General features: G+C 42.7%; 1 protein-coding gene across 4 annotated transcripts in view; it reads left to right on the top strand.

Moving 5' to 3' along the window:
* LOC136675599 (guanine nucleotide exchange factor VAV3-like) overlaps nt 1-27,716 on the top strand; it is a 52,134-nt gene that overhangs the window by 19,944 nt on the left and 4,474 nt on the right. For all 4 annotated transcript variants that reach the window (XM_066652237.1, XM_066652236.1, XM_066652234.1 and 1 more), the window contains exons 14-24: nt 280-412; nt 14,015-14,124; nt 16,672-16,773; nt 17,192-17,283; nt 18,364-18,386; nt 20,387-20,420; nt 21,483-21,613; nt 24,801-24,866; nt 25,610-25,653; nt 26,023-26,139; nt 26,814-26,901. In XM_066652237.1, the coding sequence (XP_066508334.1) occupies nt 280-412; nt 14,015-14,124; nt 16,672-16,773; nt 17,192-17,283; nt 18,364-18,386; nt 20,387-20,420; nt 21,483-21,613; nt 24,801-24,866; nt 25,610-25,653; nt 26,023-26,139; nt 26,814-26,901 (940 nt within the window). The remainder of the gene's footprint in view (nt 1-279; nt 413-14,014; nt 14,125-16,671; nt 16,774-17,191; nt 17,284-18,363; nt 18,387-20,386; nt 20,421-21,482; nt 21,614-24,800; nt 24,867-25,609; nt 25,654-26,022; nt 26,140-26,813; nt 26,902-27,716) is intronic.

The raw sequence follows: 27,716 nt of genomic DNA, 5'->3' as shown, positions 1-27,716 counted from the left end.
GAAACATCTCTGAAAACAATACAATAACAACAAAATTAATTTAATTAATTTAATTAAAATAATATTAAACACATTCAAAAACCAGAATATATATTTAACATGCTTTTACATTCATTTATATTTTGATGTTAAAATCTTTAATATCTTTACTTTTTTAAATACTGTTGGTATATGAAATATATGCCCCTGATCAAAAGGCATGTTCTTTTTTATTTTTTAAACATTTTTAAACTTGAATAAATAAAATAATAATATAATTTCACTTCATTGACTGTTTAGGCACATTTTTCTCTTTGATGTGGCTGTGATTGTTTGTAAACGTCGAGGAGATAATTACGAGATGAAGGAGATAATTGATTTGAATCAGTACAAGATCGTCAACAGCTCCACGGCAGATAAAGACTGCAGAAAGGTCAGTATCTCTGAGATAAACTGATCAGCCAGAAGTAATGTTCATAATGTTTATGATCTAGTTACAAACCTACTTGTTGAGGTTGGTGGGGATGTGGATATGAGAGACATCTGGAGGACCATCAGTGATCCTTTAACTTGTCTCCGGTTCACCAGAGTGTGTGTGCATTTGCTGGGGGAGGTGTATTGGGGTGTGTTGGGGATCCAATCAAAACACTTCAATATGCAATATTTCCTATCTCTAATCTGGCAAGTTTCAAGAGAGTGTGTACTAAATAAACATGAAGCCTGTCATACTGGTGTGTGTGTGTGTGTGTGTGTGTGGGCTGATCCTGATCTCACACTGGGGCAGGCAGATGGTGCTGAGCTTGATTAGCACTGATGGATGATGACAGATACAGAGGCCCAGCATGTTAGCTTGCGCTAAGCTAGCCGAGCTGGCAGAAGCAGAGCAGTCAGGCTACCGGCTAAACTGGCACTAAGAATTCAGCACTAATCACTGATCAGTCTGTGGAAACCAAGTTTTACACTCCACATCGGGCCAAAATTCTGCTGCTGGCATCAGGCTAAACTGCTGTAGACTGAACAGACCCCTGAAGCTGTGTCCTTGTTCTGCAGCGGGAGTCGTGTCCATATAAGGAGTTCTTGGTCTGAGCAGGATACCCATATAAGGAGCTGAGGCTCTGGTGTGAGTTTTTAAATCAAATCAAATTTCAAATCAAATTGATTTGTATAGCACTTTTTACAACTGATGTTGCAACAAAGCAACTTCACAGAATTCCGGTAAGACAAAGTTTTGACAGGAAATGTAAAAATGTAAAGAATGTAAAAATCCAACAGGTAAGCAAGCCAAGGGTGGCAGTGGCAAGGACAAACTCCCTCAGAGCTGAGGAAGAATCCTTGGGAGGAACCAAGTCTCACAACGAGGGACCTATCCTCCTCTGGTCAATCTGTTGGTAGTAATAGTTAGGAGTCTTCAGTGTAGGGTGGATAGCTCCAAGGCAGTTGGTGATGGCTGGAGTGTGGAGTTCGACAGTCATCCATCAGTGTCCAGCTGGACAGGTAGCGGTCATTTACTCAAAAAAAGGTAAAGGGATGAATTCGTTTTGATCTGTTTGGGTGAATGTAAAGAGTGTGGCTAGTGACTCCGGCAGATCTGACAATCACAGCTTTAACTAAAAGGAGAGAACCAGAAGGACACACAGATGCGGGAGCATCCTGAAACACTGGCATCCCTCCGCTCCACCGTCAACAAACCTGAGTGATAGCGTGAAGTGGCGGGACGACAGCACCAGCGTCTCAGTTTACTGTAATTCCCTGTGTCCATAGCCCCCTGGATCTGCTGCCTTTATCTATGGGGAAGCATTAACTACCAAAGCCTAAACTAAACAAATGAGTTTTTAGCCTAGATTTGAAGATTGTGACTCTGTCTGAGTGCCAAACATTTTCTGGAAGATCATTCCAGAGTTGGGGTGCTTTATAAGAAAAAGCGCTTCCCCCAGCTGAGGCCTTCTAAGGCCCTCTGTGATCAAAGTAATCGTGGAGGTTCATAATAGGAAATAATATCTTGAAGGTATTCAAGAGCGAGCCCATGTAGGGCTTTATAGGTTAATAACAGAATTTTGTAATTGATGCAGAATTTAACAGGCAGCCAATGAAGTGATGATAAAACTGGACTGATATCTTCAAATTTTCTAGCTTTAGTGAGGACCCTGGCTGCAGCATTTTGAACTAGTTGAAGTTTACTTAAATTTCTGCTTGTGCATCCTGACAGTAGTGCGTTACAATAGGGAAGCCATTAAGTAATGAAGTCATGTACTAATGTTTCTGCGTCCTGCAGGAATAAAGCATTTCTTATCTTGGTGATGTTGTGAAGATGTAAAAAAGCTGTCATAGTGATACTGCCTATGTGTTGATTGAATGACAAATCTGGGTCAATTATGACGGCAAGAATTTTTGTTGCTGAACCAGGTTTAACTGGAAAGTCAGCAAGATTTAAAATTAAATCTGATAATTTATTTCTTGCCGTGTTCTCCCTGTGTCTGCGTGGGTTTCCTCCGGGTGCTCCGGTTTCCTCCCACAGTCCAAAAAACACACGTTGGTAGGTGGATTGGCGACTCAAAAGTGTCCGTAGGTGTGAGTGTGTGAGTGAATGTGTGTGTGTGTCTGTGTTGCCCTGTGAAGGACTGGCGCCCCCTCCGGGGTGTATTCCCGCCTTGCCCCCAATGATTCCAGGTAGGTTCTGGACCCCCGTAGCATCAACAGGGATATGTGGCTTTGATCAGAGGCAAGAAGATGATCATTTGTTATCTTGACTAGAGCTGTCTCTGTACTATGATGTGGCCTGAATCCAGATTGGAATAACCAGGTCGGATTAAATACTGTGGGTTGAGTTTGTTGTCTAATATTCTCGATTTTATATTAAAAAAAATCCATAAAAACGTAACTGGTGAGAGTTTTTTTTGTAGTTCTGGAAAACACACTAAACAGGATTATAAACACTCTAGGATTATATTTATTATTGTATCTCAGCGAGGCCAGATATGTTGAGAGAGCTATAGTGAGAGCATTTCTATACTATAAGGCTGTTCTTCCAGGCAGAGTGGAACACTTCCAGCTTGGTTAATCACTATTTCCACTCTAGTTTCTATGTTGTTTATTTTAAGGTATGGGTTTTATCATTATAACATGGGTGGAGCTTTTTCTTTTTTTAAAACTTTTTCTTTTAAGTTGCACCACATTTTCTAAAGTAGATTGACAGGTATTTTCTTAGTAGTCAGTTAGTGCATCTAGCTCCATTGGGTCTGATGGAGTGGGAACTGTGGTTGATAGTCCTGGTAGGTTTTCTATAAATTGTAGGGTGGTAGATGATTTTATTGAATGCTTTGTAGTATATTGAGGGGATGTACATATATTATTGCTAAGACGTAGCTCATATGAAATTAGCTAATTGTTGGAGATTGCTGAGGTTTGCTGTAAGATATTAAGTTTGTCTATGTGTCAGGATCGTGGGGCGGACTGACGGAGGCGGACGCACTCGCTAAAGCACAGTATATTTAATAAAGAAGGATAACAACAAAACAAAGAGACTTTAACATAACGAAAACAAACAGGGAGCCAAACAGGTTAAACGGAACACGAGGAGCAAATCAGGGCAAACGGGACAGACAGACTAAAGAACGAGACGACAGGAAATGAAACGACAACGTGGAAACTTACAGAGACAGACCGGATAACACGACTGACATGACAAAGAACGAGAGAACATGAGAACAATAGAACAATGACCAACAAACAGGAAGTGTAGGAAGGGGACTTAAATACAAGACACTGACGAGACGCACCTGAGACAGATAACGAGAAGGACGGGTTAACAGATGACAGACGAGGAGGCGGGACAAAGGCGGAGACTAGAACATAAACAAAACAGAGCCATGTGCAAATAAAGCACATGGCGGGGACAACAGACTGACAGGACGAAGGCGTGACAGATGCCCCCCCCAAGAACGCGCAACTCCCGGGCGCGTACTCCTAAACCCCCCAGGAGCTGGCACAGGAGAGGGCACGGAAAACAAGACAGGACAACAAACCAACGGGAGACAGGACTCAGGACAATACGGGAACAGACACTGGAGCTGGGGACACAACAGAACCGAATATACGAGACGGGACATGGGACATGACAGGTGATTGACAAAGGGAGGTAACAAAAGACTGGAATGGACTGGACATGACGGGAGTGGACACATGAGACTTGACAGAGTTTTTGACATTGGATGGAAACAGGGACTGGACAGAAGACGAGACAGGTGACAGGACTTGGTGCTGGGACTGGACGGGAGCAAAGACTGGTGACAAGACACTGGACAGGATAGGAACGTTAGACTGGACAGGGGTACGTGACTGGACAGACGACAGGACAGGTGACATGACACTAGACTGAAACGGAGACGGGACTGGAGACTGGACAGGGGATTGAAAGAGAGACTGGACTGGAGACAAGACAGGGGACTGAACGCTGGACGGATACGGGGACTGGACATGAGACAGGACAGAGGGTTGAAACGGTGACTGAACAAGGGGTTGAAACGGAGACTGGAGAGGAGACGGGACTTGAGACTGGACAGGGGTTTGAAACAGAGACTGGACCGGAGACAAGACGGGTGACTGGACATTGGACGGATACGGAGATTGGACATGACTAACAGGGGACTGCACATGAGACAAGATAGGGGGTTGAACCAGAGACTGAACAGGGCTGACAGGGTACTGGACAGGACTTGACAGGGGAACTGGTACAAGAACATTTACAGGGACCGACACAAACACAGTGACCGGGACAGGGACAGAGACAAAGGCTGACACGGGCACAGGAACAAGGACAGAAACAGGAACCAAGACAGGGACAGACAGGGGAACCAATATAACAGGGGGGTGCCCAGGACTGGCTAATGTCTGTGGGGCAGTCTGAGGAACCAGCCTGGGCACAGTTCTGGGGATCGGCCCCGAAGTCTTTCGGGCCGACCTTCGGACATGGACAGGAGCGGCCGTAGCCACAGTCACAGGGACAGGAGAGGCCGTAGCCACAGTCACGGGGACAGGAGAGGCCGTAGCCACAGTCACGGGGACAGGAGAGGCCGTAGCCACAGTCACGGGGACAGGAGAGGCCGTAGCCACAGTCACGGGGACAGGAGCGGCGGGTGCCGCCATCACGGACACAGGAGCGGCGGGTGCCGCCATCACGGACACAGGAGTGGCGGGTGCCGCCATCACCGAGACAGGAAGCCCTGCAGCGACGTCCACGGAGGCAGAGGAATCTGCGCCGTCGTCCACGGAGACTGGAGAACGTGCGACGACGTCCACGGAGGCAGAGGAATCTGCGCCGTCGTCCACGGAGACTGGGGAACGTGCGACGACGACCACGGAGGCAGAGGAGTCTGCGCCGTCTTCCACGGAGACTGGGGAACGTGCGACGACGTCCACGGAGGCAGAGGAGTCTGCGCCGTCGTCCACGGAGACTGGGGAACGTGCGACGACGTCCACGGAGGCAGAGGAATCTGCGACGTCGTCCACGAAGACAGGAGAGGCGCGCTTCGCGCTCACGAAGACAGGAGAGGCGCGCGCCGCGCTCACGAAGATAGGCGCGGCTGGAGGTGCCGCGCTCTCGAGGACAGGCGCGGCAGGAGGCGCCGCGTTAACGAAGACAGGAGTTCGTGCTGCTCGCCGGGCTCGCGCTGGAGCTGTAAAGGGTTTAGGGGGTTTCACAGGCGCACCCATTAAATCCCTCAGAGGTGCGCCTCTGTTAGCCCCAACTCCGTCGTCACGACGTTGGAGGCTAACAGCCCCTATCCTTAACGCCCCCCCAAAAATTTCCCCGGACCTAAGGGGGTAATCCACCGTCGAGGGGGGAACTCCAGCACGCTTCTTCCGCCGGCTCCTTCGACTCCCGCTGGCGCAACTACTCGATTCACGAGTCGACTCCTCAGGTTTAGGAATCGGAATAGCGCCAGGCAGGAGCTGGAGCCGGCAACTCCCGCTGTAGCAGTCCTTCTGTCCATAATTCGGCTCTTCTGAAGTCCTAGAGGCTACCATTGCACGAATTATGGACGCTTGGACTTCTCCTAGTCTCCGAAAGTAACTGTCTGTGCTAGCTGCGTCCTGGCGGTTGGTCATTCTGTCAGGATCGTGGGGCGGACTGACGGAGGCGGACGCACTCGCTAAAGCACAGTATATTTAATAAAGAAGGATAACAACAAAACAAAGAGACTTTAACATAACGAAAACAAACAGGGAGCCAAACAGGTTAAACGGAACACGAGGAGCAAATCAGGGCAAACGGGACAGACAGACTAAAGAACGAGACGACAGGAAGTGAAACGACAACGTGGAAACTTACAGAGACAGACTGGATACCACGACTGACATGACAAAGAACGAGAGAACATGAGAACAATAGAACAATGACCAACAAACAGGAAGTGTAGGAAGGGGACTTAAATACAAGACACTGACGAGACGCACCTGAGACAGATAACGAGAAGGACGGGTTAACAGATGACAGACGAGGAGGCGGGACAAAGACGGAGACTAGAACATAAACAAAACAGAGCCATGTGCAAATAAAGCACATGGCGGGGACAACAGACTGACAGGACGAAGGCGTGACACTATGTTGTAGCGTATGTTAGGTTTTTAATCACACGTCACGATACCTTTGTAAATATATATTTAATATATATATTTGTAATTTATGTTTATAGCGTTGACCTTATTCAAACTCCTCTAATCTCTGATATTTGACTTAATGATATTAATTAAAGTTTATAATTGGTTTAGGCAATTAAAACATTAATAATTAGTTTGAGAATGAATAATAATCCCGCTAAGTGAGTACGTCAGTATTTTCAGGAGAATTAATGAGCAAACTGCACACACTTATTTCAAATAATGAAAGTTTTATTAACAAAGATATTTAATTAACATAGCATAGCCTTGTAATCTCACGGTATCACTGCAGGGGAAGCCGGTTTTGACCTTAAGGTGAGCTAGGCGCTGCTGGCTTGTGACTAAATTGTTGCTAACTAAGGCTTAATTAATGGTAAATTATAAAGGGATTTAATTAGACATCAGCTCCGGGAAAAGTGTGAAATTTGCTAGCTTACTCGTTTGCCGTTTCACCTAGCCACGTGGTGAGAGACAGGCCCGCTTGTGAAGGAGATTTCCTTCCGGTTGGGTTAGAAGCTCTCGGCTTCAGGCGGAGCGGCGTCAATCGAGATTTCCCCTCTTTGGAGAGTCACAGGCGTGGCTAGTTTTCCACCGGAGTGGAGCGGCTTTTCAGAGTATTAGCTCGTCTCGTTGTTCAGTTTTCCAGGAGTAATGTCTTCAGAAATCAGCTTGTAACGTTAATATATCTGCTATCGACTAATCAAAGGGGTTGATATCTTATTCTGGCCACGAATAAGTTTCGCCTACTTTGATCACTCGTGAGATCACACTTCGATGGGTAATAAAACATAAACAAGATTAAAAGAAAAGAAGATATTCAAATCACTCGACGCATTATTAAAACTTCATACTATTTGCTAATTCAAGACGTCTCTTGTAAGCTTTTAATGAAGTCTCTGAGGGTTTTCTTTGTCTTGTCGTCGGGAAGGAGAAAGCGTCTCTTTGTTGTTTCAAAGTTTCTCGGATTTTCTTGCTGTTGTTGTCGTCTTCTGTCGAGCTCTCGTAACTGCTGTCGAGCTCTCGTAACTGATGTCGAGTTCTTCCTTTCTTTGTCCAGTTCTTTCTTCCTTTGTGTTGAGTTCTGTTCTGTTCTGTTGTGCTCCTTTTTCTGTTCTCTCTTTTCCGCTTTCTTTTGAACTCTATCTGTGTCCCAACTCTGTGTTTTTCAAAGCTAGCGCGGTCACGCCCAAACGGGAGGCGTCCTTTCCTGATTGGACGCAAGTTCAGGCTCACGTGACCCTCACAAAGGGGGAGAGAGTAGGATGGGGTTTGAATCAGTGATTCACACAGAAGGAATATAAATTTCGCGTATCGAAATTTCTTATACATGTTAGTAACATATAACAATGAGTACACTGGACTGTTAGTATCAAACATCCACATAAGATCCCATCTTGAGTACGTTGTTTACGTCCAATTCATGATGATACGCTGGAAAAGAACATTAATCCTTTTTCTCTATTCAGAGACAGAACTTCTTTTCATGATAGAAACAATCAGCAGTATACGTCATTTCATTAGAAGGTAGACATTCATCTGAGGGTACAGAAAGTGACATTAATACATTTGTTTATACATATTTAATCAGAATTGACTTCATTCCTGCTACTGTTTAGACGACCCCGAGCGAGGCGTAGTTTCGCCAGTGTCCATTTGGGGTCGCTGTTGGTCCATGTGTAGGTTGTCGTGTACATGAGTCAACGGGGTTCAACTCGAGGTCACCCCTTCTAAACATCTGCTGATTCCCGTGGGAGATAACGAGAGACATTGAGGTGCCACTTCGTCATAAACGGGATTATAACCCCCCCTTTTGTTTGAGGTTCCTGTCTCTTAGAAGCATTGTAAAATCGGTTATCTCGATAGTTCCTGAAGAGGGTAGGGGTGTCGGCCATGTGTTACTTGAGAGTGTTCTTTGATGTTTTAGATTGGGTGTGTGCGTGTGTGTGGGGCTGCAGGGTCTTTCACCCCCGCGGGCACAAACAATCCTGTGGAATGTGACTTGGTCGCAGACGAAAGGTCCCCTTCAGATTGGAAAAGTTTTAATTCAAAACTTTTCATTTCTTCATTTCGATCTGGTTATCTGGTATTCGGTCCATACTCCACTGCAATGTTAAGCCCTAGTGTCAAAACTAAATCTAAAGTGGGATTAAAGTAATGTGTAGGCCCTGTTACATTTTCACATACTCCACCTCTTTTTCCTTGTGCTATGTACATAATCATACACACACACACAACTCCTTATATGGACATGTTACGATCTACAGAATGGCCACACAACTTACAATTTAGCATGATGCCAACAACAGAATTTTAGCTCATAAAACTCAGGTGGTAATCAGAGATGAATGAAACATGGTGTATCTTTGTAATAAAACGAATTTCCGATAGGAGTCTCCTGTAACTCCACTGTACTACTGTTTTTCGTCTCTTTTCTCAGTAGTGCTAATGTCTTCAGGTGTTTGATATTTCTTTCTCTCTGATGTCTTTGACCAGAAGGAAAGTTTCTGTACAGCAGAGGGTTCAGAGGAACCTCAGCTAAGGTCTGCTGACTTTACGGCTGGACTTGTTGTTTAAAAAACCTGAAAAATATCTCACTGCACCTCGAAACTGAGACTGGATCTCACAAACAAATACAATCACAACTTCATAGGAGTTAATGGCATTAACCTTAATTCAGCTATAAAGCAATTATTAACATCATTGTTTAATTTTGGTGCTTTGAACCATCTGTAGTTTCATGAAGCTGAAGTTAGTTTTCTACTTCATATTCTATTCCACCTTAAAGGGGACAGCAATTGCATTAATTTGCATTTAATGTGGATTACAGTTCCAAACACCTTATATATCATAATCGAATTTGCAGAAGACACCATGGTTATAGGCCTGATCAGAGTTAATGGCAAGATGGCCTATAGGGCTGCGGTGCAGCATGTAGCTGCATGGTGCCACGACAACAACATGGCGCTTAACACCTAGAAATCCAAGAAGATCATCATGGACTTCAGGAGGACTAGAAGCCATGCTCACTTCCCCACCATCTACATTTACGGAGCTGCAGTAGCGCAGGTGTCTAGCTTCAAGTTCCTCAGCATCCACACATCCAATGATCTCAGCTGGTCTGTGACCTCTTCCATCCTGGTCAAAAAGGCACAATAGCGCCTTTACTTGCTGCAGAGTCTCAAGAAAGCTCACTTGTGTCCCAAGATCCTGGCGAACTTTTACGGCTGTACCACTGAGAGCACACTTATCAACTGCATCTCTCTGTGGAACGCCAGCTGCTCTGCAGCTGAAAACTCAGTACTCCAGTGAGTGGTGAATGCTGCCCAGCGCATCACTGGCACCCATTTACCCACCATTCAGGACCTTTATCACAAACACTGCCTGGGCGGGGTGAGAAACATTATCAAGGATGCCTCTCATCCAAACCATGGAGTTTTCACTCTCCTTCCATTTGGGAGGCATTCTTTCCTGAGGGCGTGGTCCTGCTGAATTCTGAACTGTCACTTTAACTATACCATTGCCATTTTAACTATACCATTTTTTCTTCTGCACTGTTAATGTACTTTATTCATATTTGCACTGCCATTGCACTGCCATTTATATACATATGTATATATACAGTACTGTGCAAAAATCTTAGGCACCAGAGATTATGAGATTTAAAAAGCTGAGCAGTGTCTTAAAAATAAACAAACAAACTATGCCCAACATTAAAATAAAACCAAATAACATTATTCCAGTGAGTGTGATATTCTGTGTATTGGTTTAACTTTTTCCAAATCTCTCCTCGTGGCAGTCCATATTATTTGAGGTTATAATCCATAATTATCCTAGTTTTACCGGTTAATATATAAATATTTAATATAATATGTGATGTTGATTTAAAAAATTCATGCAATCAAGGAGAATCTTAACAAAACATTGTTCTTCAAACTCACTCACGCCTACTATTTTATAGAAAAAAAATTGGCTTATATTTTTTATTTGCTTCATAAATTTTTGTATATTTGTATATATAATTTTATACAAGCACCACACTTACTGACAAGGCGTTAGTTTAAATAAACTTAGCACAAAAAGTAAGGAGATTTGTGTTTGGTAGATTATTTCTCTGTTTTTCTGTAACAAAACAATGCTTCTTGGCAATAAATCTTATACCATTGGAAAGCCTGTTAATTTCCCTTTTCAATGGTGCCACATTTGTAAGGAACATGCATTTGTGGGATGAGCAGTAGAGCTGAGTATTTGTGTTGTGGCCATGAAAAATTTGCCAAATAATCTCAGCCAATGCCAAACAGCTTATTCTGCCATTGACTCATTTGGTGGACTGGATGATTGAAGTTTGAAGACATATTGACAATTTAACAGTTTATTCATTTAACAAACCTCAGTAGGAGCCTCAGTAGCATGTGAAAGAACCATATACAGCCACAACAGCCTGGCACCTCCTCCTCATGCTGGTCACCAGCCTGGTCAAACACTGCTGTGGTATCTCATTCTTCAACCAGCTTATGTCTAAAGTCAGCGATAACAACATGGCTGTGTTGGTCACTCTGGCATGAACAGCCACAAATTTGGCAAATTTTTCATGGGCACAACCCACATTCTCAGCTCTACTGCTCATCCCACAAATGCATGTTCCTTACAAATGTGGCAGCATTTAAAAGGGAAATTAACAGGCTTTCCAACAGTATAAGATTTATTGCCAAGAAGCATTGTTACAACAACAAAAAAAATAATCTACCAAACACAAATTTTGTTACTTTTTGTGTTATGTTTATATATATTTATCTTAGGTGCCTAAGACTTCAGCAATGTTGTTGTCACACAGCTCCAGGGATCTGGTCTGTGAGGAGTTTGGTGTGTTCTCCCCATGTCCGGGTTTCCTGCAGGTGCCCAAAAACATATGTAGGTAGGTTTATAGGCAACTCAGAAAGTGTCCATAGGTGTGTGTTTGTGAGTGTGTGTCACTCTGCGAAGGATTGGCGCCCCCTCCAGGGTGTGTTCCCACCTTGCGCCCAGTGATTTTGGGTAGGCTCCAGACCCACTGCAACCCTGAATTGGATAAGTGGTTACAGTCAATTAATGAATGAATGTACCATTTTCCACTAACTGCATTTCATTGGCTCTGTGCCTGTACTCTGCACAATAACAATAATGCTGAATCTAATCTAATAATATATAGAAATTGTATATTAGGTATGCAAATGTGCAGTCAGTTTTCTTCACTGGTTCTTCTTCATCTTACGAAACAGCCATAATGTTGGCATTTGTCCTGGAGTCTGGCTGCTGCCACTCTAGGGAACATATGTATCTTCTTTTTTTCTCTCCATGTTCGTGGGTGTTTAATTTATTATGTCATTTGAACACAGCATATTTTCTTCACAATGTTTGAAAATTTCACGATGAATGGACCAATAGAAATGCTCCAAAATTACTTGGAATCAAGTCTTTTTACAAACCGGATTCCAAAAAAGTTGGGACACTAAACAAATTGTGAATAAAAACGGAATGCAATGATGTGGAGGTGCCAACATTTAATATTATATTCAGAATAGAACACAAATCACAGCTCAAAAGTTTAAACTGAGAGAATGTATCATTTTAAGGGAAAGTTGGGACAAGGCCATTTTTTACAATTGTGTGGCATCCCCCCCTTCTTACAACACTCAACTGATGTCTGGGGACAGAGGAGACCAGTTTCTCAAGTTTAAAAATAGGAATGCTCTCCCATTCATGTCTAATACAGGCCTCTAACTGTTCAATCGTCTTGGGCCTTCTTTGTCGCAACTTCCCCTTTATGATGCGCCAAATGTTCTCTATAGGTGAAAGATCTGGACTGCAGGCTGGCCATTTCAGTACCCGGATCCTTCTCTTACGTAGCCATGATGTTGTGATTGCTGCAAAATGTGGTCTGGCATTATCTTGCTGAAAAATGCAAGGTCTTCTCTGAAAGAGATGACGTCTAGATGGGAGCATATGTTGTGCTAGAACCTGAACATAGTTCTCTGCATTAATGGTGCCTTTCCAGACATGCAAGCTGCCCATGCCACAAGCACTCATGCAACCCCATACCATCAGTGATGCAGGCTTCTGAACGGAGCGTTGATAACAACTTGGGTTATCCTTGTCCTCTCTGGTCCTGATGACATGGCATCCCAGTGTTCCATAAAGAACTTTAAATCGTGACTCATCTGACCACAGAACAGTCTTCCATTTTGCCACACTCCAGTTTAAAAGACCCCTGGCCCTGTGCAAACATCTGAGCTTGTGGAGCTTGCTTAGAAATGGCTTCCTCTTTGCACTGTAGAGTTTCAGCTGGCAACGACGGATGGCACAGTGGATTGTGTTCACTGACAATGCTTTCTGGAAGTATTCCTGAGCCCATTCTGTTATTTCCTTGACAGTGGCATTCCTGTTTGAGGTGCAGTGACGTTTAAGGGCCCGGAGATCACGAGCATCCAGTAGAGTTTTACGGCCTTGACCCTTACGCACAGCAATTGTTCCAGATTCTCTGAATCTTTTGATGATGTTATGCACAGTTGATGATTATAACTTAAAAGTCTTTGCTATTTTACGCTGGGTAACACATATCTGGTATTGCCATATCTGGTATCTTTCTGCGCAACAATGGTGCAATTAGTGATCCTCTTACCATCTTGGCTTCAGAGAGACACTGACACTCTGAGAAGCTCTTTTTATACCCAATCATGTTGTCAATTGACCTAATTAGTGTTAATTGGTCTTCCAGCTGTTCGTTATATGCTCAATTTCCTTTTTCCAGCCACTTATTGCTACTTGTCCCAACTATTTTGGGATTTGTTGACACTGTGAAATTTTGAATCAACATATTTTTTCTTTAAAATGTTACATTTACTCAGATTAAACTTTTGATCTGTCATCTATGTTCTATTACGAATAAAATATTGACATGTGCCATCTCCACATCATTGCATTTAGTTTTTATTCACAATTTGTTTAGTGTCCCAACTTTTTTGGAAGCCGGTTTGTACATTAAATTCCATTGAAAGTTAAAAAGGTTTTTTCCTTCTCCTGTACAGTTACTATTTTGGAGATATATATTTTTCTTTGGACAGAGAATATCAGCCTCTTCATTCAAGGACTACAAAGCACTTTGATTCTACTTCTAAAGTTAAAGTTAATTAATTAATTAAAGTAATTAAGTAAAGTTAATTACTTTAATTAATTACATTTCCTATCAACTAACTCAACATATGAGCTCCAGTCTTTAACCATAATCCTACAGTGCTGCTATATGTGAGGTGTTTCTTATAATAAATGTGATTGTAGATTGAAGGTGAGAGTAACAGAGTCGTGTTTGTGTCCATTGATCTTGTTTATTCTGCTGTTTTCTCAGTGGTGCTATGGCTTCTATCTGAGCCACCAGCAGGTGGCAAGCCGCTTTGAGTTTTTCTTCAAAACCAAAGAACTGAAGAAGAAATGGCTGGACCAGTTTCAAATGGCCATGTGAGTTTCAACTTCATAAGAGATTAAAGGTGCAATCAGTCATTTTTAACTACCAAACACAAGCAAATAATGTTTATGAATTTGATTATAATTTGTTTTTACACTGTTGTCTATAAAGTGCAGCAAAAACGTGCTGTGAAGAACCAGTTTATACTTCATAGAGTGGGTCCCCCACACTTAAAATAGATTCAGTACATAGTCCTGATACACCCAGACTACTAGTTGTCTCTATAAAAACCTGTTAAAATCTAGATTTTAATAGATATTCTTTTCAAAACATACATATTGGGGACAAGAATGTCCTTAACTTTTTGCAAAACCTGATTAAAATCAGGTCTAAACTACAGCCAGAACTCGCAGAAATATTCCTGAACTTTTGTTTCATTTTGTAAAACGGAAAAAGCAAGACCCAGTTTCGTGTGTTCGGAGAATAACTCCTCCATAAATGATAGACCTGCATCCTACTGAATGTTGTTATTAGAAACATCCGTATCTTTTTTGTGGGAGAGTGGGAGGGTGCTCAGGGATGCTGTGTATGTGTTTATTTGGGTGTGTGTGCTTGTGTCTGTGTAGTTGCAGCTTCTCTTTATGTTTATTGTGCAGAGTGCGTGTGGAGTGATTAAGAGTAATTGTGTGGTAATGGGGAGGTGTTCAGAAAGCTGTGGGGGGGGTTACATTTTCTCTGATATTCTTCTGTCTCCGAGGCAATGCTTGAGTCTGTGCTGATGAGACTCATGCTGGAGACGAGATGAAGTTGGAATTGAAAAGGGAAGCAGATGTGTAAACACAGTGGGTTAAAGAGGGACTGTAATAATGTTTCCTTCAGCTTTATGGCACCTGTTTGTGTGTGTGTGTGTGTGTGTGTGTGTGTGTGTGTGTGTGGTTGTTATCATACATTTCAAGGACAGAACTGTCCTGACTTGTAGTCTAAAGTGCAGACCATAAAAAATTGATTTTCTATAGAACATTTTTCAAAATGTACATGCATTATGGTGTGTGTGTGTGTGTGTGTGTGTGTGTGTGTTTTTTCACACACTTCAAGGACAGAAACATCCAGAATTTGTTGTAAAACCATATAACAACCAGGTCTAACCCACGGTGTCAGTGGCCTGATTTCAGACATGATTTTTTGAAGAACTCAATCTACAATTCATCTTTTAGAACAGAAAAATCATTTCATTCCAGTTAAACTGATGACTAAGGGAAACTGCATTAATATATTCATTTTACTTGAATCAAACCTCATATCTTAAAGGATAGTGACTTTATAAGGCAAGGGAGAAAATATTTTTTACTTTCAGTGTATCATAATGAGCCACACTTTATCCTCTTTTATTATAGATGATTTTTATTGGTCCATCTATAATAAAATTTATACAAGTTTGACACAGTGTAAAGACCAGTTTTTCTGAACATGTGGAAAAACAAAATGTAACAGAAACAGCCAAGAAGATGTGAGGTTTTGTTCTGAGAGATATACCTATATGTCCTGAGGTAGTACGAGAACAAATATTTGTGTGTGTCTGTGTTCCATAGGGTGCATTCAGACAACATTTCACACACACATACACACACATGCACACTGCTGACACAGAAATCAATCTCAGAGACCATCAAATAAAGAGCTCACCCACTGCTCAGGTTCTGTTCTGCAGAATTCCACACAGAGGACCTTTTATCTGGAACCCTTTCCAGAGTGTTGTGCTACGTCTGGGGTGTTGTGGTGTGGATGATGAAGAAGACTCTTTGCCAGACACTGTCTAAATACATTTTAATTTCACAAAAGAACAGCATCTTACCAGCCATAAGGGCTGGGAGAGAATCAGCCAATTCCATTCGTCTCTCTATACATCTCTATTCACCTCTCTCTCTACTCATCTCTCCATCTCTCCCTTATATAAGTTGGTTTGTGTCTACATAAGGTAAATGGTATAGCTTTTGTTTACATAATTTCCTGTTCTGGAAAAGAAAGATAACTTGTAAGCACATCCTGTCCTGCTACCTCTAGGAAAGAAGCTTAACCTAACATCCCATTCTCACAGAGACAAACCCTTTATACATATAAATTCAGAACAATAAGTCATTCCAGGTACTGCACACACTAAATTACATATGCATATGTGGACATTAGAAGTAATAAACTCCATCAGCCAAGACCTGTTTGGTGTCTGCAGTTTCTCCTTTACATTTAGATCTGGAGGCTAATGTTACTAACAAGTACAAGAAACTTCTGTATCACACTGCTCACTGTGTCTGAATGAAAGCACAGTCTGGATTCTGTGTTTTTTGTCCACTCTGACCCACTAGAGCAGCTGCACATGAGGCCCAATCTACCATGCCCAATGCCAGGTGTCCACCAGAGTGGTGTGAAGCCCCCCAGCGTTGTCTTTGCAGCTGTGGAGCTGTGTTCTCTGAAGTGATGTTGCTCCATCTAGAGTGATTTGGGATCCAGAACTGATTGTCAGTCATCAGAACTGGACTTCACTCTCTTTTCTGTGGCTGAATACCATCAAAATCTCACAGCACTGCCTTTTACCTCCTCTTCAGGTCCAACATCAGACCTGAAAATGCAACCTCCAACTCTCACTTCTTCCAGATGCACACCTTCGAACGGGTCACCACCTGCAGCTTCTGCCACATGCTGCTCAGGTAAGAGAGTTTGTCCAGATGAGACCATTTCCAAGGCATTTTTAGGTAAGACCAACTCATGTGGAACCACCTCTGGTGAGAGAGTTTGTCCATGTTTGTCCAGTTTGTTTCATACTTCTGAAAAAATGAGAAAGTTTATTCAGGTAGGACTACACCATGTGAGATCGGCTTAGGTGAGGAATTGTCCAGGTGAGACCATTTCTATTATGTGAGCATATTCAAGGGAGAGAGTATGTCCAGGTGTGATAAACATACCAACATCTTAGCAACAATATGTATCACCATAGTAACAACATACAAACACTTTAGCAACCACCTGGGACAATTAACATGTACTTCCACACACTGGCCAAACCTCAGTGTGCACATTTGATGGATGTTTATTAATGTTTTGTGTTGTATCTTCCTTTCTGTCCAGAGGTATCTTTAATCAGGGATACCTGTGTCCGAAGTGTGGAGTCGGGGCTCATAAAGAGTGTTTGGGCAGACTGGGAGTGTGTGGACGAGCAGGTAAGAATAAACATTCACAATATTGCCCAATCACAGGGATATAGGAGTGGGGTAAAGTGTGAAAGCAAAAAGGCCCTTCAAACTAAGATTTGTCAGAGTCACAATCCAAACTGAGGGTTATGACACCTTGTAAATCACTGGCGAGACCCTGAGCAGTGACAAAAGAAACACACACATGTCAGTATTTTCTCTTTTAAACACTAAGATCACGAGTGTTCTGAACAAGCAGAAAACAGCACTAGTAGTAGAAGTTACAGCTGTAAATGTACAGTTCCACATTAATTGGTGAATCATAGCATACACACATACAGAGCCTGAAGCTACTGCAACATTTAATGTGGAACTGGAAGGTTTGAATCAAAATCTGCAGAATAAGAATCTGTATTTAGCTCTATAATACAGAAGAGTCTTGAGAGGGTGATAATATATGATTGTGGAATTCTTCTGAAAGCGAATGAGGTCCTAAAGTTCCTCTGATATCACTGCAGACTGGCTAATGCCCTTCAGTTCCGAGGAAATGCTGTAATTCCTGAGCCCCACTACAGCTGCAATGTGTATTTCACATTTACAGCACTCTCCTGAAATCAAGGAGGTGGAGGAGATTGGAGGTGATTTCCTACTCCTCTCCAAAAGTTACATTGCAGGGTCTGAAGTGCAGAGTCTGGATTAGCAGCAACAGAGGCTCAATTCTCCACCTCTAAACCTCATTGGAGCAGCAAAATGAAACTGCAATTTTGAGGTAAAAATACAAGCTAGGGTTGTTTAAATGATACTGGTTTAGATTATGCTAATTGGTGGCTATAAGCTTCAATTGTTTGTTAGCTACATTAGCCTCAAAGCTCCAAAATTTCAGGCACTGAACCTGTCACAGCAGATTTTCTTCAGATTTCTTCACTTTCCAGAAAATGAGGAATTTTAATATTTCTCTGTCTTTGCATCTGTGTTCACCATATCACATCTCAGCCTTGTGTAATGCTACTCCTCAGGGCGTGTTTCTGAATCCAGTATTTATACACTTTACTGTTGTGCTAGAGATCCTCACCTCATATTTGGATCTGTTTGTTTTTTCTGTTGTTCCAGATGCTCTGACGTCTCAGACTCAGGTAAATCTCTGATCTCAGTTCCCTCAGCAATGATTTCCACTCTCAGAGATGTTCTCCCTCTGTTTCTCCTGACACTGAGCCGTCAGCCATAACATTACAATGGTGCACAGACTAAGGTCCATTTGTTGTTCTACATACTGTGTTACCACCTAGTATTTCACCCACAGAGCAGCTATAATTTGCGTGGTGGCTCATTTTCAGCGCTGCAGTGACACAGCAAAGTGACATGTCTGTTAGTGTGTGTTGTGCTGAGGACATTGTCCACAAGACACTTCCAACAAGACACTGCCACAAGATGCCCCTCACAGAACACTGTTGTCTGGAGGGATTTATAAACTCCAACAGCACTGCTTTGTCTGATCCACTCGTACCAGCAAAACACACAATAACACAACCACCCAGTCAGTCACTGCAGTGTTGAAAATGATACACCACCCAAATCATAGTTGCTCTGTGGGGTTCTTGTGAGGGTCCTGACCATTGAAGAACATGGTGAAAAAGAGCTAACTAAGTATGCAGAGCCACAGATGGACTTGTGGTTGCTACAGTGCAACAGTGACTGTTACTTCCCTCTAAGCTGCTGGTACTTTGTTTGTTTTGAATATATTTAGAGTATATGAGTATATAGTACTTAATACAGCGGTTCTCAAACTGGGGGACGTGGACCCCGGGAGGCCACAAGAGGGCACTAGCGGTGTAGCAGAAAAGCATTAGAGGTCATATCTCTGTTTTATAGTTTTCAGTTATGTCCATTTAGACGTAACTGAAGCACCTGGAGGAAATCCATGTGGGCACGGGGAGAACACACCAAACTCCTCACAGACAGCGGGACGTGAACCCACAACCTCCAGGTCCCTGGAGCTGTGTGACTGCGACACTACCTGCTGCACCACTGTGCCACACAAAAATAATTATTATTTAAAAAATAATTATAATTTTTAAAAAAACATTGAGGCGGCATGGTGGCGCAGCAGGTAGTGTCGCAATCACACAGCTCCAGGGGCCTGGAGGTTGTGGGTTCGATTCCCGCTCCGGGTGACTGTCTGTGAGGAGTTGACGTGTTCTCCCCGTGTCTGCGTGGGTTTCCTCTGGGTGCTCCGGTTTGCTCCCACAGTCCAAAAAATCACATGTTGGTAGGTGGATTGGCGACTCAAAAGTGTCCATAGGTGTGAATGTGTGTGTGTCTGTGTTGCCCTGTGAAGGACTGGCGCCCCCTCCAGGGTGTATTCCCGCCTTGCGCCCAATGATTCCAGGTAGGCTCTGGACACACCGCGACCCTGAATTGGATAAGATAGACAAGACAGATAATGAATGAATGAATAAAAAACATTGTAAAAATACATAGCTGCCAGCCAATCACACTTCACAATCGTCCGTGGTGTTTTGGCGGGTTGTCTATCCTTACAACAACACTACATTGCTAGAAACTATGGGCAAGTCTGCAATTTTTGTGGAAATATCCAGCAAAATTGACGAATTTCTGGTAAAACAAGGGCCTGGTACATCAGCTGAAGTAATGCTGAAGAAGAGCCTAGTGGCAAAAACTGAAATCCAAAAATTTGACGAGACAGAGCGCAGTGGCACTTACCATCCACAAAGGGGACCCTATATTGAAAAAATTTGAGAACCAATGGGCCCAGGGGTTGTGGGTTTGAGCCCTGCTCCAGGTGACTGTCTGTAAGGAGTTTGGTGTGTTCTCCCCATGTTCCCTTGGGTTTCCTTCAGGTGCTTTGGTTTCTTCCCACAGTCCAAAAACACACACTTGTAGGTGGATTGGCTGCTCAAAATTATCCATATGTGTGAGTATGTGTCGCTGTGGCACCCACACCTGGGTTTCCGAGTAGGCTCCAGACCCACCGCTGACTGGAAAACTGGATAAGTGGTTACAGACAATGAATTAATTAATTATTACTGCCCACCTCTGTCTCTAACCCCAGTGGCAATTAATACTGTCCCCTGCTGGTTAAAGTCATTATATCATCTCTGTTTTTCTCCCACAGAAAGAAATAGCCCAGAAAAAGAGGTGTGATGCAGGTAAACACCCCACCTTTTTTGACCAGACCACAAGCACCAAGAGAGGTCATTTACATACATAACTGAAGGTCCAAAAGTTTGGATACATTAATAAATTAATTCAGTTACTTTACAGGGCACATGTTGTGGACACACTGTGTGTTATCTCTGTAGAATAAGATAAAATTGAATGGGACACCCTGAAGCAGATGTCCGAGTCCAATGATGCTTTTCCACTTAGTGTTACCTCCTCCGCTATACTCGCCATTTGGTACCTGGTTATTTTCCCCCCAAAAGACCTTCAAAACCCCATCTCTAACGGGAACAGCATGCTTTGGAAACCACAACAATGGCGGTAACATAAAGTGTTGCTTACTCATCGTGTAGTCATGTGTTGTTGTTGTTCAGGGCTGAACACAGCTTCTTCATCAGTTCAGACAGATCAGTAGAGCTTGTTCCTTCCATGTTACAGTTTTGTCGACCACTGATCAGAGGAGCGTTTGAAATTCTTTAAAAGACCATGGTGTAATTTTACAAGCTGCCGTTGTGAGTCAGACAGAAAAAATGTGATCTGTGCTGTAGCTGGAGATTTTACAGATGGCGAGTTTGTGCTGGATGTCTGTACTGCGTGGTGTAGAGTGATGACTCTCTCTGGACATTCAGAGCTCTGCAAGGTTTACACACAATACTTTAGGCTCGCTTGGAACCACGAGAGAGCAGGGACTAAAAAAGAACCAAGACCAGGACCAAGACTGGATTTACCTGATGGAGAGTAACAGCAGAGTCTGTAGGTACAAGACTCCACCAGAAGGGATAAAGCCCAGGCACTGCGCTGTAGTACAGAACTAATTCCCAACATCAGCACCTAATGCACTAACATCTATGAGGCTGAAGGCCATCAGGTCCTCCACAGTCTTTTTAAAAGCCTGTAAAAATTTATGATTTTTTACGGTTAATAAAACCACCATAGTCCCTGAAGACAATTTCTTACTGGCCCTTGAATTGTCTGGGCTTACTCCAGGCTTCTGCTCTCTTTATTGATTATTGACCAGTCTCTTTTGTTACGTTTCTGCTGTTTCTCAGGTTTGCCGAAGATGTTGGTTATTAGAGATTATCTGGGGGTTCCCTGTCCTCCAGGGGGACCTCCCCTCAGCATCCAGGTTGATGATGTCATCGAAGTCATCTCTGCCAACCTCCACAGCACCTGGTGGCAGGTGAGTTGAGAATAACTTTGTTTAATTTTACAAAATCTATAGACAGTACATGAATTGTTAATAAATACAGAAACATTTAAGGTTTTACCTTATGAAGTGAATGGTTTTCCTGGTCTGTATCCATGCTACATTAACATGAGCAGGACTGCATCATGTGTGAGTCCCATGCCGGGTGACAAGAGTTTAGTATGTTCTCCCCGTGTCTGTGTAGGTTTCCTCCAGGTGTTCTGGTTTCCTCCCATGGTCCAAAAACACATGTTGGCAGGAAGATTGGCTACTCAAAGTGTTCATAGGTGTAGAGTGTGAGTGAATGTGTGACTGTGTGTTGCTCTCCGAAGGACAAGTTCCAGGACCACCCTGAACTGGATAAGGGTTACAGACAATGAATGAACACGTCTGTTTGATTTCCAAACTCTTCTCATGGTTTAGAGCATTGTAAGAGCATTGTTAGAGCATTCCTCCCACGGTCCCAAAACACGTGTTGGTAGGTGGATTGATGACTCAAAAGTGTGAATGTGTTTGTGTCACCCTGTGAAGGCCTGGCGCCCCCTTCAGGGTGTAATCCCGCCTTGCGCCCATTGATTCCGGGTAGGCTCCGGACCCACCATGACCCTGAATTGGATAAGCGGTTTCAGACAATAAATGAATGAATGAATGTATGTGTCCCCACAGCCTCCAGTAACATAAAATGAAACAGTTTACTTTCTGAGTACAGTACATCTGAGTGTTGGCTGTGGTGGGACTCAGGGAGATGCCTGAGGCTGCCCTGTCTGCAGGAGCATTGCAGTCCAGGGTACAGTGTGACCCTTGCTTGCATTGCATTTTGTAATCCGAACAAAATAGATATTTTCTTATAATATCTCCTGTTTTGAAACCCCACACAGAGCAGAGAGTACAGTCAGAGTCAGACGTCACACAGAGCTGCAGGACTGTTGGTTGGGGAGGCAAATTGTCAACATTCACAGACACAAACCCTGTGTGACCGAGTCTTTATGTCCCTGCGGATACAGAAGGACGCAGCTGCAGTAACTTTAACATAATAGCTGAAGCAGCCTTAAGATTTATTGCGATCATCTGGTTTAGAGTGAGGGTCCATCAACAGCTTTTATACAGGGTCAGGATGACCCCTTCCAACAAGGGGAGAGGGACCCTGTTGTACACATGGTACAGAGGGACACCTGACATCTGTCACTGTACATAAAGCAGCAAAGCCAACACACATATAATCAGTCTATATCTACAAAAACAACAACAACAAAACATAAAGTCTCTCCTCAGGAGACTACAGAGGCATACTGGGCACTACTTTGCATAGCTCTGCCCCTATCCCTAGCTCCTCCAGTAAATATAAGGGGCTGTTCTATACATTTCTCAGCTATGAAGTGGAACACATATGAAATATATATTTTTTTAATTTGCTATATAATCACCTTTAACTTCTATACCTTTGTGAAATCAAGCAATTAGCCTTTCAATTCCTACACTCAAGAAACATAGTACAGTTTCTACAGTGCTGAGCCTGGTATTGCTGCGACAGAGGCTCTATTCTGCTTATTACAGCTCAGGGGAACATCACAATGATTTTGAAGCTGTCATTTTAAGGTAAAATATGACCTAGAGTTGCTTTAAACACTTTCACTTTATTATATCAAAGAATAAACAATCCAGAAACAGGTGAATAATTATATACTATTCTCACAGTAATCTCAGAATGTGGAAGATATCAGATATATTAACAGGATTTTAGATGTTTTGAATGAATGCGTGGTCACTGTGCACAGTGTGTGAGATCTGGATGGTGTGTGTGTGTTAGTTGTGGAATGCTGATGTACTCTGGCTGTTTTATTATATTGTATTTATTTGGCATATAACGGCGTTTATCGGCTAATAAGGCTAGTTAATCTTCAGGAGGGAGAACATAAAGATAATATAAATGAATCCAGAGCCCCCAGCACTCATCTGCCACGTTAGAAACACACAATTATATCCGCCCCAGTGCCAGAACAATGTAATCAATCACTGATTTTATTTCCATCTCTCTCTCCGCCGCCAACTGTTTACTCCGAGAGTAATACGTTTAATCTTTATCACGCGGCTTAACAAATATAAAAGGCTTTCAGGAGCCGCCCAGAAAACCTTATTAGGCTAAATACATCACGGATATGCTTCAGGATCAGCTTTCCAATCTCATATCTAATCTACGCCCCGGGTCCCCAGCTCTCTCTCCTTCATCTTCTTCTGCTTTCTGGAAATGCAGTTTGCACTTTAATAAAAGAGAAGTTTAAAGAAGGACAAACAGAAAGGACCTAAGTCTTCATCATCATTTTCACCATCATCAACCTCAGCTCAGACTGTAAAAGTCCGGGTGCGGGTTGCACACTTTAACTCTGTTTACTAAGCGAACACACAGCTGCAGTGGGCACCGCAGGATCGTGGAGTCCTGTGTGGGATCCTCTTCTCTGGTCACTGTCTGTGAGGAGTGTGTTCTCCCTGTGTCTGTGTGGGTTTCCTCCTGGTGCTCTGCTTTCCTCCCACAGTTCATACACACCCATTGTGGAATGTCTGTGTGAAACTGTCCACAGGTGTGAATGTGTGAGTGACTGGGTGAGTGTGTGAGTGACTGGCTGAGTATGTGAAACTGTCCACAGGTTTGTGTGTGTGTGTGTTACTTTGTGAGTATGCGACACTGTCCACTCGTGTGAGTGTGTGTGCCTGAGTGAGTGTGTGAGTGACTGAGTGTGTGAGTGACTGAGTGAGTGAGTGTGTGTGTGACTGAGTGAGTGTGTGAGTGACTGGTTGAGTGTGTTTCTTTCTTGCTCCCAGTGCTTCATGGTGGGCTCAGGGTCCACCATGACCCTGAAGAGAATGAAGCAAACTCAGGTGAATGAACGGGTGGATGAATAAACAAACAATTAATTTGAGATCGGAGGTGTTGCACATAATTTAGGAAGGTTTTACACTAGATGTTGAAACATTGCTGTAAGGATTTGATTGCACTAAGCCATGTAAACATGCATGAGGCAGGTACAGATTTGGTTGATTAAATTTGGATCACAAACACCTCTTCCGCTCATCTTAAATGAAACTCATCTACTGTATGGAGCTCCATCACTCCAGAGAACTCCAGAACACAGTTCCACTGTTCCAGGTAAACCAAATTAAGCAGTTCTCTTTTTGTTGATGTCAGGGTAAAATCCTGGGTATGAGGGAGATGGGCTTCTTCCCCAGCGATGCTGTGCGCCCTTGTCCCTGTGTGAGTACACACATCACATCACATACATATTCAGTACAGCAGTGTGTGTTATTTAAGGTGGACTAATCTCTAACTATCAGCTCTGGGATAATCACAGTCTAATAGAGACCCGATAAGAGATTAACTCTGAGAGTGACTGAGAGTGTAGAACACACTCCTGTGAGAGATCTGATCTTCTCTTCGGCTTAAAGTCAGCACTCAGGCCATTGATACAGTGTCAGATATTTATCTGTTTAAACTTTATTGTCCTTATTTATTTAATGGCTGGTTGCAAAACCATCACCTACAGATGGATTTGTGTTTTAAGATTTATGGATTACATAAACATCTTTGATGAATATGCTGTTTAATTATGCAGTACTGCATAAGGGAACATGTTAATAGCGCCCCTGCTGTTAGAATTTGCTGCAACACAGATGTTCTCAATTCCTGGAAACACTATGAAATCAGAATCTGTAAATTCAGATTATGAAGGTTTATGATTCAGTTCAGAATATTTCAGGAAAGAATTGTAATGTTTTTAAGAATAATTTTTCTTTTCATTCTTTTCATTTAAAATACAATCAACACAGTGGAAGATTAAGTTGAAAAAAAAAAAAAAAAAATATATATATATATATATATATATATATATATATATATATATATATATATATATATATATATATATATATATATATATATATATAATGTGATTTATAATTAAGTTCTACAAATTTAATCTCTGGATTTTCTGCCCTCAGGTTCCCAGACCAGGTTCCCAGACCGACTACTCCTCACAGCCGTGGTAAGGGCTTGATCCTAATGTTTTACACACTCAAACATGAGTAAAAATGATGTATTCCTGTGCTTGGCTGCATGGAATTGCCTACTTGTGTGTGTGTGTGTGTGTATTTGTGTGTCTGTTTGTGGGCTTGCTTAGGTGTGTGATTAACTGTGTGTGGGTGTGTTAACCAATGACAGCTCCAGACTGATTTAAAGAAAAAACATCAGGAAATGTGGGTGTGTGTTTTACTGTGTGTGAGTGTGTTGACCAATGACAGCTCCAAATTGATTTAAAGAAAGACAAATATCAGGAAAAATCCCTGGAAATCCCCATTTTTAACTCTTTGTATGCACTAAATTTGTGTGTGTGTGTGTGTGTGCACATGCACAGGTTTGCAGGGTTGATGGAGCGCCAACATGCGGAGGTGGAGCTGATGGAGAGAGAGAACAGCACCTTCCTGGTTAGACACCGGAGCCGAGAGAGTAGTGAATACGCCATCAGCATCAAGTACGAGTTCAGTACCTAGTCCTCCCTGGCCTGTGCCTGGTGGATCCGGGTGGGTTCTGGTCTCACCCCGACCCTGAGGACAGAATAAAGCAGTCATGGACACTGTGGATGAAAAACGCAGAGTTTGGAAAACTATAACAATAATAATAAACGTTTGTGGTGAATCTGGCCCCAGTCACACAGGAAGCGGCAGGTGGCAGAGAGGAGCGGGCAGTTAGATACAGTGGGAATAAATGACCTGTTATTATTTGTTGTTTGGAGAGTGCAGATGGTCCTTGGCCAGATGGTGAATCGCAGCATTAAACACTGGGTCTGGTGTGTTTTTATTTTGGGGAGTTTATATGTGGGAGATTGAAGTGATTCCAAAAAAGTAGAGTCTCTGGAGTTTAAAGCAACCATAGGTAATATTTTTACCTTAAAATTACTGTCCTCTGGTGCAGCCTGGCACCAGTCTTCTTGTCTAAAGCTGTTTGTTTGCTAGCTCTGTTCTAGTGTATTAACTAGGTGAATTAGTTTGCAGCTCAGTTTGATTCTTTTTTTTATTATCTTCATCTTTTTGTTTCTTTTGAAATCCACCTCTGCACTTGCATCCTGCCTTCTCACCTTACACTGTTTACATACACATCCAAATAAATCACATTCCTGAAGAATTGATGTGTGTTTCTTCCTCTCAGGTTCAACAACGAAGTGAAGCACATTAAGATTCTGACCAGAGACGGATGTTTCTACATCGCTGAGAGCAGGACTTTCAAAAACGTTCTGGTGAGAGAGCTTTACTAACCATCACAGCTCCTCTACAGCTTCACTGGATGAATGCAGAGTGCACAGGGCTGGTTCTGAATCAGAATCCAAATCCGAATGTCAGATCTGAACCAGAAGCCATGTGTGCATTGGAATTGGAGTCTGGATAACAGACTGGAGAACCACAGTCAGGATCTGAATCAGAATAAGGTGAATCAAAAGTGGAGATACCTTAATACCTAGGTACTTAAATACTGAGATACTTTAATCTGGATGAATTTTAAAGTGGCATTGAACCATTGCTCAGCAATTACAGCACAACTCCCATCTATACCGCTCTTCTCTCAGAGCAAATATAATTAAAACATGAAATGCAGAATACATGACGCTGATGCTGAGGCGACATTAGCCACTGAGGGAATTACAGTTGGTGAGGAGGTGGGTGGTTTAGTCTAGATTTGAAGATTACGATTGTGTCTGAGTCCCGAACATTTTCTGAAAGATCATTCCAGAGTTGGGGGGCTTTATAAGAAAAGCTCTTCCCCAGCTGAGGCCTTCTGAATTCTGGGAACTATTAAAAATCCAGTACTCTGCGATTTGAGTAATCATGGAGGCTCATAATAAGAAATAGTATCTTGAAGGTATTCAGGAGAGAGCGCATATAGAGCTTTATATGTTAATAACAGAAATTTGTAATTGATGCAGAGTTTAACAGGCAGCCAATGAAGTGATGACAGAATGGGGCTGATATGTTATTTTCTAGTTTTAGTGAGGACCCTGGCTGCAGCATTTTGAACTAGATGAAGTTTACTTAAATTTATGCTGGTGCATCCTGA

This window comes from Hoplias malabaricus, chromosome X1 (assembly GCF_029633855.1).
Source record: "Hoplias malabaricus isolate fHopMal1 chromosome X1, fHopMal1.hap1, whole genome shotgun sequence".
Taxonomy (NCBI): Eukaryota; Metazoa; Chordata; class Actinopteri; order Characiformes; family Erythrinidae; genus Hoplias; species Hoplias malabaricus.
This window is presented reverse-complemented; position numbering and strand designations above follow the sequence as displayed.